This window comes from Aythya marila, assembly GCF_965140915.1.
Source record: "Aythya marila genome assembly, chromosome: 1".
Lineage (NCBI taxonomy): Eukaryota > Metazoa > Chordata > Aves > Anseriformes > Anatidae > Aythya > Aythya marila.
In genome coordinates this window covers 141,963,674-141,981,561 of record NC_139042.1, presented here as the reverse complement: position 1 = coordinate 141,981,561, position 17,888 = coordinate 141,963,674, and the positions used below count along the sequence as shown (strand labels likewise).

Below are 17,888 nucleotides of genomic sequence, written 5' to 3'. Positions count from 1 at the left end.
GCGAAAATGTAGAACCCAATTCTGCAAGTTCTTATCTTCTACTTGACATACCAGTGTCAGTCCTGGGCATGCTGGTGCTTAGATATTGATCGGTTGGAGGAAATATCTGAGAAAGACAACTGGAATGATTAAGGAGCTGGAAGGGTTGCTTTATAAGGAGATATTTAACCTAATTACAGAAACAGAAGATTTGTGCAAGTGTCTGAGGAAGCTCATAAACACTGGAATGTGACTGAAGGAGAGAGGAATTTATGCTGGACTAGAAAAGAGTAACTAGGAATAATTGGATGGAATGAGGGGATGAAAAATTAACTTCAGGCTGAATGCGAGGAGATGCTGGCTAACCTAAAGGAGTGTGGACTTGCAGAATGGTTTCCTTTGGAAAGCAGTGGAAGCATTAAGTACTAATAGTAGGCAAAGAACTAAGAAGGAAAATAGGCAGAGTTCCCTTGTGGTGAGATCATGCTGTGGCTTTCACCTAAAAAGATAGCACAGAATAGGTGCTTGTGCTGTCCAGTCTGTCTCTAAAGGCAGGATATGGACCTGATGTCGTGAAAAATCCTGTAGCGCTCCCTTGGACGCTTTTCTGTAGCTGCTGGTGGTTGAAGTGTAATTCTCTTAATGTATTTTTGCTGCTGAGGACAGGACAATAATGTGGTGCTTGTCCACGGAGAGCTGCAGGGGGAGATTGTAGGGCAGCATTGTGTAGGGGAAGGGGAAGGAAAGGCAGAGAGGGAATGAATGTACACTAAAACCAGACAGCATTTCTAGGCGTTTATCAAAACACCCCAAGGTTCCCCTTGTAGGCAACAAAACAAGGACAAAATAGTAATCATAGTGCCAGATTTTTTCTGGGGATTAATAGTAGGCCGAGGGAAGTTGATGGTCTGAGCAGCAGCCAGGGGACCCCAGCTGATTACTAATCCTCAGGAAATACCTTCTGCTTAAGTGGTGGTTGCTGGTTAGTCCCTGAAATGAAGGTGGACAAAACCGTATGTGCGTTGTTCTTTTCTGGTCAGTATTCCCTGCTGATAAGGCACACATACCTTGATCTTGCAGAAGTCAAAGAGGTGGGAGTAGATGGCTGATTCATTTGACTTCTAATTAAATTAAGCCAATAAAGGTAATTCCACACTGCCACATACATACCTCGCACTTTATTGGAGAAACAGGAGCAGGCAATTCCTGGTCTGAGAAGCGTGCAGTCTAAGTGGGATCAAACACAGCCTTACAGCCTGCTGGGCGTGGGGAGGTGAGGAAGTGGGGCCATAAAGAGCCAGGCGTACTTGAATGAGAAAGCTGGCCAGGGGACCCAGCAGGAAACAAACAAATGACTGAGGGCTGGTTCATGGGAGATTAGCTCATAGAAGTATGGTGGGCTTTAGTTTGAATGGGAAAGAAAAACACTCCAAATGATACCTTGACGTAAGGCTGTACTGGTCTCCTTTTCTATCCGAAGTACTGGGTGTTTTATGGCAGAGCCAGGCGCAGCAGAGCAGTTCTTTCTGCTCACACTTGTAACTCGGGACTCGGCTAGCTGGAAGGGGTGTAGGTGTTGCACAGGGGTGACAACAGCCAGATTCCTTTGCCCAGAAGGGAAGTCCATGGGGCACATCCCCGGTGGAGCAGCAGTTTGCCGAACCAATCACTTCTCCTTCCTTTGCCTTTCAGTCAGTAGGGTCTCATTGCTTGACAATTACCTTTCCATGTTGCTTTTTATCTGAGAATTCATATGTACATCTCTCTTTTTGTTGTTCCAGCCATTCACTGTAGGTATGCCTTAATACTTGCACAAGTAAACCTGCTTCTGCTCAGACTTGAATAAGCCAGTGCTGCATTACATTTTTCTGTGCACTGTTTTGTCACAGGTAAACCCGAATGTGCTCAGTTCGATGGAGAAGCAGAGGCGCAGGGAGGAAGAGGAGGAGCGCCAGATCCTTATAGCAGTGCAGAAGAGGGAGCAGGAGCAGCTGCTAAAGGAGGAGAGAAAAAGAGAGATGGAGGAGAAGGTCAAAGCAGTGGAAGGTACGTGCAGCCAGTGTGAAGCAGAGGTGGGAGATTTCAAAGCTGAGTCTGAGATCTTGAACTAAGATCTATTTGCATCCCTCCCCTGCCAGGCAAGCTGATGGGAATAACTCTTCTTGGACTTGGCTTAGATAAATTGGTCTGACTGTACTTTCTTTTTGCCTTGTCCACCCCTCTTGTATTGATGGCTGTTCTCTAGTGTTCTCTTCAGTTCTGTCTTCTTCAAGTCATACTCATTTTTTCCTTGTCATAGCTGTATTTTTCTCCTGCTATCCATGTTGTTCCTCGGTTTCCTTCTTTTGTGTCCCCACCAGGCTTCTCATAGATCTCCCTCCATGCAGGCTTAGCTGGCTTAACTCTTACTGAATAGTATTTGGTCTTTCTGGCCTACTGCATGATGAAAGGAGGATTCCTTTCGGGGAGAAAGGGAAGGGGACAACATGGGAATAGTGAGGGTATTATTTTTATATTGCTCCTGACCTCATCAGCTGGAGTACTAAAGGTGAAGGAACCAGGCTAAACAGAGCACTGGCAGGTGGCAAATTCAAGTTTTGGTCTTATTTTCTGATGTTTTTAAGTAACATAAATATAGGCTGTTCTGCAAGAAACAGTGGTCTTGCATTTCATACATCAGTCTGAGACACAGACTGGAGACATTCGGCCAGTACATGTAGGTACTGGTGTCTAAGAGCAGGCTCATATCTAACCACCACCTCTCTTAGCCTCCTTTACAGGGATTTCTTTATTTGCTGCTTTTGCCAGTGGCTGGCTGGGCTGTTACAGTTCCAGGGAAACACTGAATATTGTCAGAAAATATGTTCTCACAATGCGTGGCAGTATCACTGTTGCGAATCCTTAGATGGAAAAAGAACCAGAAAAGGAGGGGGGGGAAAAAGGGTTCATGCAAACCCTGTAAACTTTCCAAGATGAAACAAGTCTGCTACCAGATGTCTGGTAGCAGACCAGATGTTATCTAAGAATAGTTCCTTTTACCTGCTTACTTTCTAACCTTTTGAAAATCCAATTACTTGCTTGGCCTTTGGATATTTCTGGTTGCTGGTCTTGGCTAATCTGGTACTTTAAACTCAGAATCATCCAGCTTCCAGATCTGCTACAGGTATCTGTTTCACCTTGGCAAATTGCATGTTCCCTGTGCTTTAACTCTCCATCTGTATAGACAAAATTAATCTTCAAGATCCAGAGGAGCTGCAAATTTAAATCTAGTATTCAGAGTTGGTCAGGTATTGTTTTGATAAAAGCCTTGTGAATTTGGGGGTAAATACAATAACTATGTCATCTGATACAAACTCACCAGAGCCACTCAAAAAACTGGCATGGGGTTGGGCAGTAAGCTGTTTTAAGCCATTTCGCATACATTAGTGCTTTTCTTGGCAGGCATGCTTTTATTTTGGTTTGAGCAGTTTCTTTCAATTTACTTCAAACTTGTTCCCAGTCAGTTTAGGCTAAGTCAAGAGAAGTCTGCTTTTAAACTGGTGCAAAAGCTGTTTGGAAAGGTTGTTTGAATGGATGATCTGTTCTGTTAAATCAGTGCTATATTTTTCATCCATAGAAACAGCAGCTATCTGGGTAAGACTTTTGGCTTCGTAACCATCTTTCCTTATTGCTTACTGGTTCTATGACTGTCAAGCTCACCCTCCAACACCCTCTGTTAACACTTACTGTGATAGTTCTTATGATGGACAGAAAGTGATTTGAAAATGAAGTCATTTGTTTTGTTTGGTTCAGACTTGTTAAAGCTGGACATCCGCTGACAGATATTTTTAGGGTAACAAAGACTTTCCTGTATTTTGCCTTCTGCTTAGGATTTAACAATTCTGTAAATTGTTAAGAGGGGTGATATGAAACACAGGGTGGAATATCTGTGTTCTTTGTGACTTCATCAGCACTTCACCTGCATCTTGGGTTTGGACTGTATGCCTGTCTCTAGATCGCATTCCTCTTTCCAGTGTGGGATTTCACTTCCCTCCACTCCAATGCGCACCCCAGTTAGGGACCCTCCTGCTGGGCCCATCTGGATTTTCCTGAATTTAGGAGTCAAAGCAGCTTTCTAGATTTCTCCCAGAACAGCAGGTTAGAATCTTCCAGTTCTCTTCCAGATGCCGTTGTAACATTACCTCTCACACACGACTTTCTATCTGTTTGAGGTACTTTTTAGGGCATTGGTCAGCTTTTGATATTTGGTGGCCTCTCAGTCCAGGCCAACAGCATGGCAGCAAACTCTACCTTTAACATAGCTGTGTTAATTCCTCCCTGTGGTGCTGGGACCTGTCACAGTACTGACTGAGCTCCAGCCTGGTAACAGGGAAGCGCTCCGCAATCTCTGTCAGTTTACCATGTCAGATGCTTGGCAGGCATTGATGGATTTCTAATATCTACGTGACCTTACCTCTTGGTTGCTGTTGGCATGAGACTTTCCTTTTGCTGCCCAAGTCATTACTATACGTGTTTCTCAGCTTTTTCACTTAGGCATCCATAACAATGTTATCTAAGCGAGGTTAATTTTACTAAAGAAGCATGCAATACTGAACCTGTGCTTGGACTGACTGATAATCTCCGCTAACTGTAGTTTGATGTTAGACCTCACCTTACTAAATGGTGTAACAGATGCTGATAGGTTCTGTAGGACATATTAAATGAAAGTCCTGTCCTCTCAACTTCAGTGCTGCCCGGAGTCTTCTAACAGAAAATTTAAATTTGGACTCTTTTTACCAATCTTTGATACATCTAGCCATGGACCTCTCTGGAAAACATACACCTTGTAGCTATTCCTAAACAATATCCATTATCCTGTTAGAGTGTGCTTTCAGATATGGGTATTGTTCCTGGAGTAAAACCATGACTTGCAGTGGTACCATTGATGACTGTGACATCTCAGGTTCCTTCCCAGAAGAGAAATCCATCACTGTTTTTTTTAAGTGGGCATGAGGTGTGGCTGTCAATTCCTCTTCAGGGAAGGAGTACCTACATTTTCCTCAGTCGCTGCAGGAGAAGCATGGAAGGTTTTATTTAGCAGCAGAATGTCTGTTTGAGTGGTGATTCTCTTGTAAGAGTAAAGATTAAATGCATACAGATAGGGTCATCCTGGAGACACTCATTCCTAGTTCTCTTGTGCTCCTACTCCTCATCACAGGCTTTCTTTTGACTGGCACAGTAGGACAGCATATTAATACTGTTCTACCAGCATGTGCTTCTCAAGTCTGGGTCATTGTCCAGAGATGGAGCCTCTGTTAGAGGATTTTGGCCAGGTCTCCAATCTTTCTTTCACTTGGGTGTTTCCCTGGTGTGGCCCTGTGGCCAATTTCCTGGGGTGTTGCAGCTATGACATCTCTCCTTGAGCTGCATTTTCACAGAATTCTGCTTCAACAGAAAGTTGGTACAGGTGTTTAGCAAGTCAAATGAATTCAGGTTTCCTATAACAAAAAGGAAATGAGGTTCATAAGAGTCCATAAACTTTCTATTATGAAGCAATCTGTTAGCCAGCTGTCTGGTTGCAAACCACAGGTTATATTACTAACGTTGCTTCTTCCTGTCTCTCACCTCTTAAACCAAAGCTGTCCCAGTGGCCCTCCTGTGTGGTAGCTTGCTCTCTCTGGCTGCTGGCCGTGAAGGCCTACCTGAACAATCTTCCCAAAGCTGGCTGTGGGGATGGAGGATATTATTGACCCAGCTACTCGTTGCCACCCAGCTGGTAGAACTTCACCCTTCTTTCAGCACTGTTCTTCATCAGCCTCAGTGCAAAACCAGCTGCTGTGAGCTCACCTGGCTGAGGAGTTATTGTGCTTTTTTGACAGCATGGGGACTGGTGGCAAGCAGATAAAGGATGGTGATTTAATAAGTCATCTCTTTCTGTTTAACTGATCTATGCCTTGGTCTGTGCTTTGAACTCTCTTTGTACCACAATGTGGTCAGGAATTTGTCTGGAAGGTGGCATGTGGAGCATCTGCATCACAGTAATGCTCCGAAATCACTGATGGACTAGTCAAGGGAAAATGAAGAGGTGTGTTTGTGGTGTACGGTGTTCTCAGATCCTCTGCTTCTTTGCAGAGAGTTCTTGAGAGCTGCAGGAGCTGCCTGAGTTTTCTCTGTGAGACCTTGTTGACAAGGAGCACTGAATGGCTTTTTCTGCTTGTCTCCCCTTCCTGCTGCAGAGCGAGCCAGGAGGAGGAAGCTTCGTGAAGAGCGGGCCTGGCTGCTGGCACAGGGGAAGGAGCTGCCCCCCGAGCTTTCCCACTTGGATCCCAGTTCCCCTACCAGGGAAGAGCGAAGGACCAAGGATCTGTGAGTATGCAGCTGGGCGTGCAGCACACCCGTGCAGTGAAGCCTTAGTAGGGAGGGGAGGAGAGGAGTGTGGTCATTCACAGGAACGAGGAGGGATAAGTGAGGTTGGAGAGCAGCAAGGAGTAAGCTGAGAAACACCTGGATTTGGTCCATGCGAGACAAGTGTTTGTGATGAGGCCTGTTTAACTTCATGGCACTGCATGTGGCATGGAAGGGAGGATGAGGTAAGAGGGAATGCCTTATATGTGCTAAGTCTCTGTTATTCACTGTTGTTCTTCCAATTACAGCTTTGAACTGGATGATGAGTTCACAGCCATGTACAAAGGTTAGTCCACCTGTCCCGATTTTCCTCTTTGCATGACTTCTTCAAAGCGACACAGTCCCCCAGGCATGTGTGTAATCGCCTGTCTTTTGTTGCTACCAGTTCTAGATGTGGTAAAGGCTCACAAGGACTCTTGGCCCTTCTTGGAACCTGTTGATGAGTCGTATGCTCCTAACTACTACCAGATCATTAAGGTAGGGAAAGCAGCGCAGCGTGCTTGACTGATGCTCTTTGTTGACTGGGGTGCAATTACTTGTAAGTGTTTTGAAGTTCTGTGAGCTGTGTTATCCTCACAGTCAAGCTGCAGTAATCCCTTTGGGTATAGGAAATGCAAGAGGAGAGGCTGCCCTCAGGAGAGCAGCCTCTGCTCTGCATGCCCTCTGTGAGGAAGCTAGTAATTTATGTACCTTTGTAAGTCCCATTGCTCTTGCTGTAACTCAAGGAAAGTTTTGCTGAATTTCAGGCCCCCATGGACATCTCTAGCATGGAGAAGAAGTTGAATGGAGGTCAGTACTGCACCAAGGAAGAATTTGTGGGCGATATGAAGACCATGTTCAGGAACTGTCTTAAGTACAATGGTGAAGGCAGTGGTAAGAGCACTAAGATGCTAAGTTCATCTATTTCCAGTGCTGAGTTAAAGCAGGCACTGATCCCTACCTACTCACCAGAACTTGATTTGTGCTTACTCTCTTTCAGGATATTTTTGAGAGGCTGGAGGAAAGCTCCTGAGTAGTAAGGCCTGGGGATTTAGCCAGGTTTTTAGCACAGTTGTCATGCTGATATATGTGGCCTGTCATCCTAAGGGGCTCCCATGTTGATAGGTGGTGAAGGCAGAACATACAAAGAGAAGAAAGTCTGTTTCTTTACGAGCTTACTCCTTTGTGTGCTTGCATGCGTCTGTGTTCCTTTGTCTCATGATATCTAATACATTTTGAAGAACATAACGAGTCTGGTCAGCCCCCAGTGTTTGTTGAGTACCCCAAAAAAAAGTGAAAAGTGAGCCACATCTGTAGCCTTTTGGATGGAAAATGTATTTTTTAGGTTGCTTGGCTTTTGAATGAATAGCATAAGCCCACAAATGGGAAACCCTGGGTTTAATTGCCACGCCGATTAAAATTCTGCACGTTGCTTAGGTAAGAAGTCACTCCCCATATGGTGGGTCATTGCTGCAGACCATGTCTCAACAGCACCGCTTTGAAAGTGAAAACAGAGCTTCTCAGCTTGTCACTTTGGGCCCTAAGTAAAAGCATTTCTGCACTGCCAGTGGGGGAACTCTGTCGTCCAAGGAACTTTTTAGTTCAGTGGAAACAACTGGAAAGTCATTTGCTTCAAGACTTTGTGATCGACACCTCTCACCTGTATTTTCCTTCTTATCCACTCCAATGAAAAGTAGGAGCCCCTCAGAGCAGAACTGTCCTGTGGGAATTGCACAGTAGTGACCGTGGTATTTGCAATAGCTTATGTGTCATGGTCAGCAAGTGCTTTAAAAACTGTACATGGATAAATGATCTTTGCTGATTTTTTTCCTTTGTCTTGTAGCATACAGCAGAGATTTGAACCAGTCCAGCAAAAGCCTCTTGAGCAGAATCAAATAGCATTGCTGGAATTTAACATTTCTCTTCTCAGCACTGCTGGCTAGCAGTGCAGGTCACACATCTCTGCAAGCAGAGGTGGTGTTTGCCGTAATGTAATTCTTGGTACTATTCTGGGATGTTAGGTTAATGCTGACTGTGCAAGCCATGCTGCTAATGGTACTTTGTCATGCCTGTGTGCCTGTCCTCTGGTGGGGTTACTGAACAAATCTGATGCTGCATTGCTTATTGAGTTTAAGAATATAGACCGGTCAACTAGGTAGAAACAAAAGTCTTCCTCAAAAAAAAAAATAAAAAAAAAAAAACAACTGTAGAAAGAGATGATTTTTCTGGGGAAATGAGGAAAGTCTGATGTTGCTTAACTGTTTCTCTCTGTAAGGCTCTGTCCTTGATGTTGCTGGGTTTCTTTTGGCAGAATATACCAAGATGGCTTACAACTTGGAGAGGTGTTTCCACCGAGCAATGATGAAGCACTTCCCTGGGGAAGATGGAGACACAGATGAGGAGTTTTGGATCAGAGAAGATGGGAGGCGGGAGAAGAGGAGCCGGCGGGCTGGCCGCTCCAGCGCTGGCAATGTTTGGACTCGGTCACGAGACCCAGAGGGACCAGGCAAGAGGCAGCAGCGCCTGGAAAATGGAGGGAAACCTCCACCATATCGAGCTGCTTCGAGGGCTCCCGCCTCCTCCTCCTCTTCCTCCTCCTCCTCCTTCTCCTCGTCCTCTGCAGAGGATCCAAGTGGCAACCCCATGCAGCCTCCTCGAGAAGTGGGCCCTTCCAATGGGCGAGGTTTCCCCCGCTCGCTGCAGTACGGCGGCATGCCCAGCCCCGTGCCACATCCCGGCCAGATGGTAAGGAGCAGTTTCTGCTGTTCTTCATCGATCCTGCCTGTGGAGAGAGGCGGGGAGGGAAAAGGGAATTGAACTCTCCCCTGTGGAATCCCTACTTTGTGGCAAGGATCTCCTCCCAGAGATTGAGGGTCGGAGCTGTGGTTTCTCAAACTGAAACTTTTCAGCCCTTAAATTTAAACCAAGACAGTTCAGCCTTACCTGGTCTTTGTGTAGTTGGCTGAGGAGATAGGACTGGAAATAACACACTTTGTTCAGAGTAGCTGGAGCTAGAAGAGTAGCTACTTCTGTAACTGGAGGCTGAACTAGATCACTACCACACTAATTAGGAAAGGTCTAACAACATTTTTTGCAGGCAAGTACCCATGTGTGCTTGGGCAGTCCTGGCTCCCCCGGTTTTCTCTCTCTCCCTGGAGAGGTACCCCATTGTGCACGTAAAGCAGTCACGTTTCCTCTTTCAACCTCCAGTTTATGATGCTGAACAAGCCAGCCTTCTTTTGTCTCAATTGTTTACAGATGCCCGGTAACTTTGTGCCATCTGCATACTACTGCATTCTGTGCCTTGATATTTATAAAAGCAGTAAACAAAACCACACACAAGGCCACCCTGGGCTGCAGCAGTGACCTCCCTTTAGCCTGATGTTTCCTCTCCGAGGGCCACCTGTTCTGCCTCTTCTATGGGCTGTTCCTCACCCATCCTTTACTGTCTTTTCCTTTTTAACCCGTGATGTCTTGTGGTGTAGTGTGACAGCTGCTTTTCTGAGATCCAGGCTATTCCTCACTTTTTTAGCTGGAAAGAAAACGTTTTAGAGTGATTCTTGTGATGCAGATAGCAGCAGAAGCCAGTAGGAGAGCTGGAGCCAGCAAGTATTTTGAAAGCAATCCAGCATGGTCCCCTTTGTTCTGCTCACGTGCTCCTGTGGTTTGCTCCAGGGACAGGAATAAACCAGCGTCCCCTCCAGTTGTCTTACTTGCTTCCGAATAGCTGGGTGGTAGGTGAGTGTATCACAACCTGAGCTCAGGGATATATGATACTCTTTGGCAGGAGAGCTGTGTCATTTCATAGAAAAGCCTACAGGTTTTTCATGGCATCTCCAAAAAGCCTGTCTGTTCTGTGTGGTTCTTTTGGTCTTGGCTTACCCTCTGCTTGAAGCAGCTCTTCTGCTTTTCTGCATCTCACAAATGTGTTTATTTCTCCTTCCTGCTCCCTTCCCCGTCCCCCAGAGACCAGCTGTGCCAGGAACGTTCGGTCCCCTGCGCGGATCAGATCCAACAAAACTGTATGGCTCACCGCGAGTGCCAGAGCCCCATCCTGGAGACCCGGTTCAGCAGCACCAGCACTTTGCCATGCAGGTAAATTGTTTCATAACAATAACAATTGTTTCATAACAACAAATCACGGCACCCAGTGCCCTGCTTGTCCCCTCTGTTGTGTGGGGGACTCCCTGATGGCCCCTGCGGTGGCATTGCCTCTCAGATCAACCTGCTGGCATGCCAGCATCAGTCTTTTCCCACCTCCCTCTCACTGATGTCCTTCTCTCTGCCTCCCCAGCCGGCCGTGGGACTGAGCGAGCACCGTGGGCACAGGCTGGCTGCCCCTGAGAAGCAGGTGTGTGCGGGGCCGACCCACGTCACCGGCCTCGGACCCCGTCCCGGCACCCTGCAGCTGGGGCGCGTCAGCGGCCCCCCTCCGGACGCCGTCTACCCGCCAGCCCAGTTCCAGCAGGGCTTCCTCCCTCCAAGGCACAACGGGCCTCCGGTGAGGCCGCCAGAAGGCTCGGAGGTGCCCCCTGGACATATGTACCGGCCCTACAAGTACCTGAACCGCGGGCACCCGGCCCTGTGGAATGGCAGCCACAGCACCGCCAGCCAGGGTGCCGTGGGGCCGGAGGAGAAGGCACCCATGGGGCCAGCGCCCTCGCTGCAGCCCCGCGCCATCGGCCACATGATGGAGCCCCGGGCCTTACGGCCTCCTCTGCCTCCCAGCCAGTGGACTGAGCAATCAAACTTCCTACCTCACGGGGTGCCTCCCTCAGGGTACATCAGACCACCCGGGAAAGCTGCTGGCCAGAGGATGCCGCAGCCGCCGGCCGCTCTGTTTGGGGGACCGGCTCAGGTTCAGAGAGGGTGCCAGGGCGGGGACTCAATGATGGACAGCCCAGAGATGATCGCGATGCAGCAGCTGTCCTCCCGCGTGTGCCCGCCGGGCGTGCCTTACCACCCTCGCCAGCCGCCCCCGCCACACCTCCCCGGACCCTTTCCCCAGCTGGCTCACGCCGCCTCTGCTGGCGTGCCACCCCCAAAGCCGGTCATGGGGAATGGGAGCTCGCAGGATCAGACCATGGAGCCGGAGAGCAACCAAGGTAACTCCCCGTGGCACTGACCAGAAGCCACCCAGAGGCTTCTCCCCAGTTCTTGCTGCTGCTGGACCTCAGCAGAGGATGCAGCCCCGTGAATCCTTGTGCCTGTCTGCACACATCAAGGGTGCGCAAGCAGCCACAGGGAGCGAGGAGCTATGCCCTGCGTTTGTGAGTTCACATGTAGTAGGTGGGTGCTTGTGAGGAGCTGGGAAACACCACATAGTTTAGCTTTGCTGCTCCAGACTCTTGGGGTCCTGAGCTTAACTGTGCTGCAGATGCACAAAGCCTGCATCTGCAGATGTGGCTTTATTTGGATTTGCACCGTTAGAGAAGTGTGAAAGATGCTCTGACTTTCAGGCTCACTGGGGGCCATTTTAAGCACTGGCTGAAGATCAGCAACAAAAGCAGGTTCTATTCTAGAAAAGGATTAATTTTTTGTGTAAATAGTTGTGGGACACATAGTTTATACACGTCTTTTTTTTTCTTCAAATTCTAAATCAGAATATATTTTCTGCTCCAGCCATCACGTAGATTTTTCTAAGATTTTTCATTTCACTGTAACCTGCCAGAGGTCCCCTCCATACCAGTTATACCTGCAAGTTATCAGTTTGCCTTTGGGTGCACGGTCTGTAAGTCTGTAATGCTTCTAGAACTCACTTGGATTTAATATAAAAATTGAATCTGCAAAGAGTTAGGTAAGGAGAGAAGACATTATGCAAAGAAATGGTTTGAATACACTTCCTTGAATATATGTCAGTATGGCTTCTCCTCTGAAATGCACATGTGCCTTCTGAGCTTAGCATCTCAAAATCTTCACAGAACAGGACTGCTAGAAAGGCACTGAAAAGTCATGTCAGTTCAGATGAGATGGCAGCGTGTCATGTATGCCACCACAAGTTTCTTTCTAGTTGAATTTCATTCATTCTAGCTGGTAAACTAGAGATAAAAAAAAAAAAAAAAAAAAAAAAAAACTTAAAACAAACCTAAAGTAGAGATCAAAAAAAACTAGAGATCAAAAACAATTTTTTTCATTAATTTTAGCTGGTAAACTAGAGATCAAAAACCTTGTATCTTTTATCGATCCCTTGTGTGCCTTGGACTACGGAAACTCTTTCCTTGTGTGGCATTGCTTAAAACTCATTATCATTTAACTGTGCTGGATATAGAACAGAGACTGCAAGAGGACGTTGAGTGATTACAGGGCAGAGTGGCTGCATCTCCAAATCACAGTTGGTTAAAATATGGCTGTGATCAGCCTCACAGTACCTTGCTATGTGGTAGTGCTTTTGCCCAGCTGTGGGCAAACAAGCTTTGTGGACCAGAAGGGGCAACACAGTGTAAAATCAAAAAAAGCCCTGGCTCTTAGCTTGCTCTCATGTGGCTTCTGCAGTATTTCCCAAAGCTGCTTCTCCATGGGGCAGCTTCTGTACACACGTGTCAGAGCAAACCTACATGTGCCATGTTTCTCTGGTGGAGGTGGTTTGCAAACTGCAGTTGGAGCTGTATCTTATGGAAATCTTAAGGATTCAGTTCACATGCCTTGTCTTTATGAGAGAGGTGTGCAACGCTAGGAGTAACTTAAAAGAGTTCTTTCAAAAAGATCAGCCAACTTTGCAAAGTTTGGAATTGCTATGGGTCTCTGAAAGAACGGTATTGGCTGTAGGAAGGGGGACTACAGCCCCACAAAGCCCATAGTTAGCATGATGCTGTGCTCCAGCCATCTTATGAAGACGTCTGAGTAGAGGATGGGATGTTGTAGGCTTTGAGGTACTTACTTCAAAGTCTTTGATGGAAACACCTGCTCAGCTTATAAAGTCACTCCTCTTCCATTTTAATAGTTCATCAAGATAGGGTGCTTTCTCCATCCAAATGTTGGAGATTTGGATGGCCCTCAGGTTTTCGCTTGGGCTTTGTGTCAGCAGCCAAAGAGGAGGGAGGCCCAGCATGACCGAGGCTGCTGTTCATGCTGTCAAAAGTAGACGGTAGGAGGTTGTTTTGGCACATCTGGCTGAGCGGGCAGGAATTCCTCTTTGGCAAATTTGCCTTGGGTGAGTGTGCCTGTGGGGTGGGGAGGGCTGACGTGCAAAACAAGACCAGCACCTGACACTTCCCCTTTCTCTTTCCAGTGGAGCCACCGGCGGGCGTGGAGGAGAAGGCTCAGTGCATCGGCATTCCCGACGGGGCCTACGCCAAACTCCTACCTCATCCCAAGCCCCCCCTGCCCATGGAGTGCACCCGACGCGCCTTGCCCCCAGAGGAGGGGGACGGCTCCGGCATGAAGAGCGACCTGAAGGCAGGGCAGAGCAAGGGCGCCTGGCCAGCCGAGAGCGGCTACGCTGGCCCACAGGGCTGCGTGAGGGACCTGGCGCCCACCTCCGAGCGAGGAGGGCCCGTGCCCGAGAATGGGGCAGCGGGCGAGGGGCCGGCGGAGGGGAAGGGGCTGGCCGCCAGCCTGATGGAGAAGCCCCTCTGCGGCGGGGGGAAGGCTCTGCCCGAAGCGGCCGTGCCTTGCCTGGGGCAGGGCACCGGCCTCCCTGCCATGGACTCCAGCACCGTGGGGGCTGCCCCCAACCAGTTCCACCCTCTCTACATGCCTGGTCTGGAGTACCCCAATTCAGCTGCCCGGTACCACATCAACCCGGGGCTGCAAGGCTTCAGCCCGGTGATGGGCGGCAAGCCTCCCCCCGTGTCCCACCCGCAGCATTTCCCTTCGCGGGGCTTCCAGCCGAGCAACGCCCACCCCGGGGTCTTCCCCCGCTATCGGCCCCACCAGGGCATGCCCTATCCCTACCAGCCCCAGCCTCAACCTTCCTACCACCACTACCAGCGGCCGCCCTACTACGCCTGTCCGCAGGGCTACTCGGACTGGCAGAGGCCTCTGCACCCCCAGGCTAGCCCCAGTGGCCACCCGCCCCTGGCCAGACCCCCCTTCTCCGAGCGGGGGAACGTGAGCGGCTTGCAGGGCTGCGAGGCGCTGAGCGCTGCCCTGGCTTCTCCCAACCGCATGGACGTAGCGAGTGCCAAAGAGGTTTCTCCGAGCGATGGGCAGGATCTGGGGCCTGAAGATGAGAAGTCCGAGGAATCGCAGGAGCGGCCGGAGAGTCCCAAAGAGTTCCTTGATTTGGACAACCACAATGCGGCCACGAAGAGGCAAAGCTCAGTGGCAGCAGGAGAGTTCCTCTACGGAGCTCCCCCGCCCCACTTGGGCTCGGGAATGGGATTTGGGCCATCGGCTTTCCCTCCCCACGGGGTGATGCTACAGACTGGCTCTCCCTATGCATCCCGGCATCCCGCCAGCCATTTCCAACCCAGGACATACGGATCGCCCATGAATGCCCACCTGTCTCATCATCATCCAGCCTCTGGCCAGGCCAACGGCCTCTCTCAGGAGGGACCCCTGTACCGCTGCCGGGAGGAGAACATAGGTCACTTTCAGGCCTTGCTGATGGAGCAGAGAGGCAGTGGAGGTGGCATGGGGGGGCCACCCCAGGACTTGTATAGATCATCGGGGTAAGAGCGTGTTTTCTGTGAGAAGGCGAGATGGGAGGGGGTGATGCCTGGGTAACCATGTGTGTTGGGTATTCTTGAAAGGCCCAGGCTGAAGACGGAGGAGCTGGCAGGTAATGTGAAAGGCTAATGGGTTACTCAGACTCTTGAAGTAAGAGGTCCCTTAGACCTTCCTGGGAAACTAAAAGAGTCTTGCTGCAGCTTTTTAAAACACGTAATTTTAGCCATCATGGAAACCTGTTAGCCTCTCCTGTCCGTCTCCACACTGGTGCTTTGTTTTATCTGAGAGTATTTTGTTAGCATGTTGTCCAGTGTTGTGCATCTCTTAATCAAAAGGTCTCGTACCAATTTCTTTGCAAGAATTTCATTTTGTCTTTCTCATAGTGCAACAGAGTACCTAACTGAAGTGGAAGTTAGCCTCTTGTTACAAACTCCTCTACTTTAATGTCACCCTCTTCTTTCTTTTTTGCCCTTCTTCTCTGTCTCATATTTCCCTTAAAGAAAAATCAAGTCTCATTGAGATTTTGCATATTAAGTTTTATTCCCAAGTGGAAAATTTTGCTACTCCAAAAATTCCCTGTTCAGACTTCATAAATGTGCTTCAGCTGTTACCATTTTGCGATAGTTCCAGCATGACTTGAGCAGTAAATCTTGTAAGGCAGATGTGGAGAAAAAGGACCCAAAGGACTTTTCTTCTCCTAGTGTTGAGGGGTTACAACTGTGTCACTGGGGGAGGGGGACGGGAGTCAAAGTTTGTGTTTGGGGGGTGGGCGGGAAGCCTTAAAAAAGAAGACATGCAAAATACGTACTTGTATGTGAAAGTTGTGTGTGTGTGCGTTCAGTCAAGTAGATGGGGTTTGCTCTTGATGTTCATGTGCTAAAACTCTCTCCATTCAACCTGGCTCCAGAATGCAAATGCATCAGGCTCAAGTTCCCTTCCCGAAGATGCCTACAGCAACCATGTCCCGGGAAGATTTGACGCCACAAAAACCATCAGCGTTGCCTCTGGATCAAGTAAGGGTCACCCGAGAAAGCAGAGCTCAGATGAGAGCCTTTTTTCTTAGTGACAATTAAAGGATAGAAATATTTGCCAGGAGTGGGAAGCATTGGAGGAAGCTGGGAAGTGAGCTCACTGTTAGGTAGAGGAATTGGGGATGTCTCTGTCTATAACACACAACCTGGGCTGACGTAGTGCTAGCTTTGAAGTAATTGCATGAAATCATGAGGCTGTTCCTTCCTACAGCTGGCCGTTAAAGTCTCCAACTCTTCTTCTTCCTCTTCCAGAGCTAGTCCAAGGAAGGAAGGACCTCATGAAGACGAAAGCCACACGTGATTTGGACAAGGGGGAGGAGGGGCAGGCCTTCCTCCCAGCCTCCCCTCACCCAAGCAGCACGTAGCTTCCCGGGTCGGTGGAGCATGGTGCCACGGCGGCTTTTGTGTTGGAAACCCGGAGCGGTGCAGGGCCCCAGCCGGCCGAGCAGCTGGCTCGCCACCACAGGGCGAGCATCGCCAAACCTAGTGGCTTTCCGTGACTGGAGACTGCGTCTCGTTCAGGGTTTGAGGGATTTTTGGGGTGGGGAGGGCGGGGGTGGGGGCTGAAACTTTCATTGACTGCTAAACTCAGGTATATTTTTCAGGGTGGAAGAGGACGATGATGGAATTTTACTTGTAGTATTAACGTGTGTGTTTTGGAGCTGGATCCAGTTTACAGAATTTAACCTGTTGCCTTTTTAAATAAATTTCTGTTGTTGGTGAATGTATTGTACATAATGGGGGAGGGGGTGGGCCCAGCTTGTAGTGGGCTTAGCACTGGAGGAATCCTTAACTGTTTACAATCATATCACACTGAAATCTTTCAGGATAGGGTGAGGGTTTTGTGGGAGTGGGGAGAGGTGAGGGAACATGCAATGGATGACTTGCTGTCCTCTGCAACTGAGACACCAACTCGTAGTTGTTTGACTGACTAGCAGGGATTGCTCAGGGGCATAACGTGTCCTCCTCTTTCTCTTCTCCTCTTCCTCCTTCCCCTCTCACCCCTGCCTCCACCCCTCTGGATCCCGGGCCTGAGTGCACTTCCAGCTCCCTGTCATCGTGGGGGAACAAGGAAACCAGGACCAGGAATTGAAACCAGGACAGGACACTCATGGCATTGTCCCTTCTGCTAGCGTAGTACCCTCCTCCCTGCCTTTCTCGTAGGAGTAAGTTAAGCTCTAGAAAACAGAAAATGGCACAAATGGTCATCTTAGACTTCTTTCAGTGAAACCAGTGCAGCTGGGTGTGGAGCAGCACCTGTTCAGCAGAACAAATGTGCAGGTCTGTACCCCTCCCTGCCTGAGGAGGGGAACCACGTCCCTCCTTTCTTTCTCTTTCCTTGCCTATTTTCACCTCTTAGCAGCAGCAAAGCAGAAACCACACCAGGATTCCTGACCGCTCTCAGTTGCCTGTGAAAGCAGGAGTATAAGGTTGTTTTGGGGGAATGGTTTGTTTGCTAGCGTGAGCTGTTTGTTGGCCAGCAGAGTTGGGCTTGGTGTTTACAAGAAGCTGGTGATTCAGAAAGCACTGATTTGAAATCAGATGTTGAGGTGGAATGGCTTGGGCAGTGGGCGATGAGAGAGCCGTGTGCTTGAGCTGAGTCAGTTTACCTCTGTTGTTTTTGATCTTGTAGCAGCCAGTACAGTGGCAGCTTCCCTCAAGGGCAATACTCGGTCTGCAGGCACTTCTCACAGCAGCAGCACTGCACGGGGAGCCCCTCGACACATCAGTTCAGTAGGCATCTCTTCTGCAGCTGCTTATCCATACCTTGAAACTAGCACAGCTGAATATTCTCGGGGGAGCCGGGGTAAAGCAAGGTGGAGTTGCTGTGCTGTAAGACTGGGCAGCAAGGTCTGTTGGACCAGAGCCCTAGTGCAGGCTGGCTCTGGCAGGACAGCGGTGTGT

The 17,888-nt window shown here is 48.9% G+C and overlaps 1 protein-coding gene across 2 annotated transcripts in view; it reads left to right on the top strand.

The window, feature by feature from the left end:
- The window catches only part of CECR2 (CECR2 histone acetyl-lysine reader), a 93,163-nt gene extending 76,654 nt beyond the window's left edge, over nucleotides 1–16,509 (top strand). For both annotated transcript variants that reach the window (XM_082775587.1, XM_082775586.1), the window contains 11 exons: nucleotides 1,869–2,025; nucleotides 6,195–6,324; nucleotides 6,612–6,649; nucleotides 6,749–6,840; nucleotides 7,110–7,236; nucleotides 8,654–9,087; nucleotides 10,309–10,437; nucleotides 10,637–11,447; nucleotides 13,571–14,954; nucleotides 15,860–15,965; nucleotides 16,236–16,509. In XM_082775587.1, the coding sequence (XP_082631713.1) occupies nucleotides 1,869–2,025; nucleotides 6,195–6,324; nucleotides 6,612–6,649; nucleotides 6,749–6,840; nucleotides 7,110–7,236; nucleotides 8,654–9,087; nucleotides 10,309–10,437; nucleotides 10,637–11,447; nucleotides 13,571–14,954; nucleotides 15,860–15,965; nucleotides 16,236–16,241 (3,414 nt within the window). In that variant the 3' untranslated portion in view covers nucleotides 16,242–16,509. The remainder of the gene's footprint in view (nucleotides 1–1,868; nucleotides 2,026–6,194; nucleotides 6,325–6,611; nucleotides 6,650–6,748; nucleotides 6,841–7,109; nucleotides 7,237–8,653; nucleotides 9,088–10,308; nucleotides 10,438–10,636; nucleotides 11,448–13,570; nucleotides 14,955–15,859; nucleotides 15,966–16,235) is intronic.
- The last annotated feature ends 1,379 nt before the right edge of the window (nucleotides 16,510–17,888 follow it).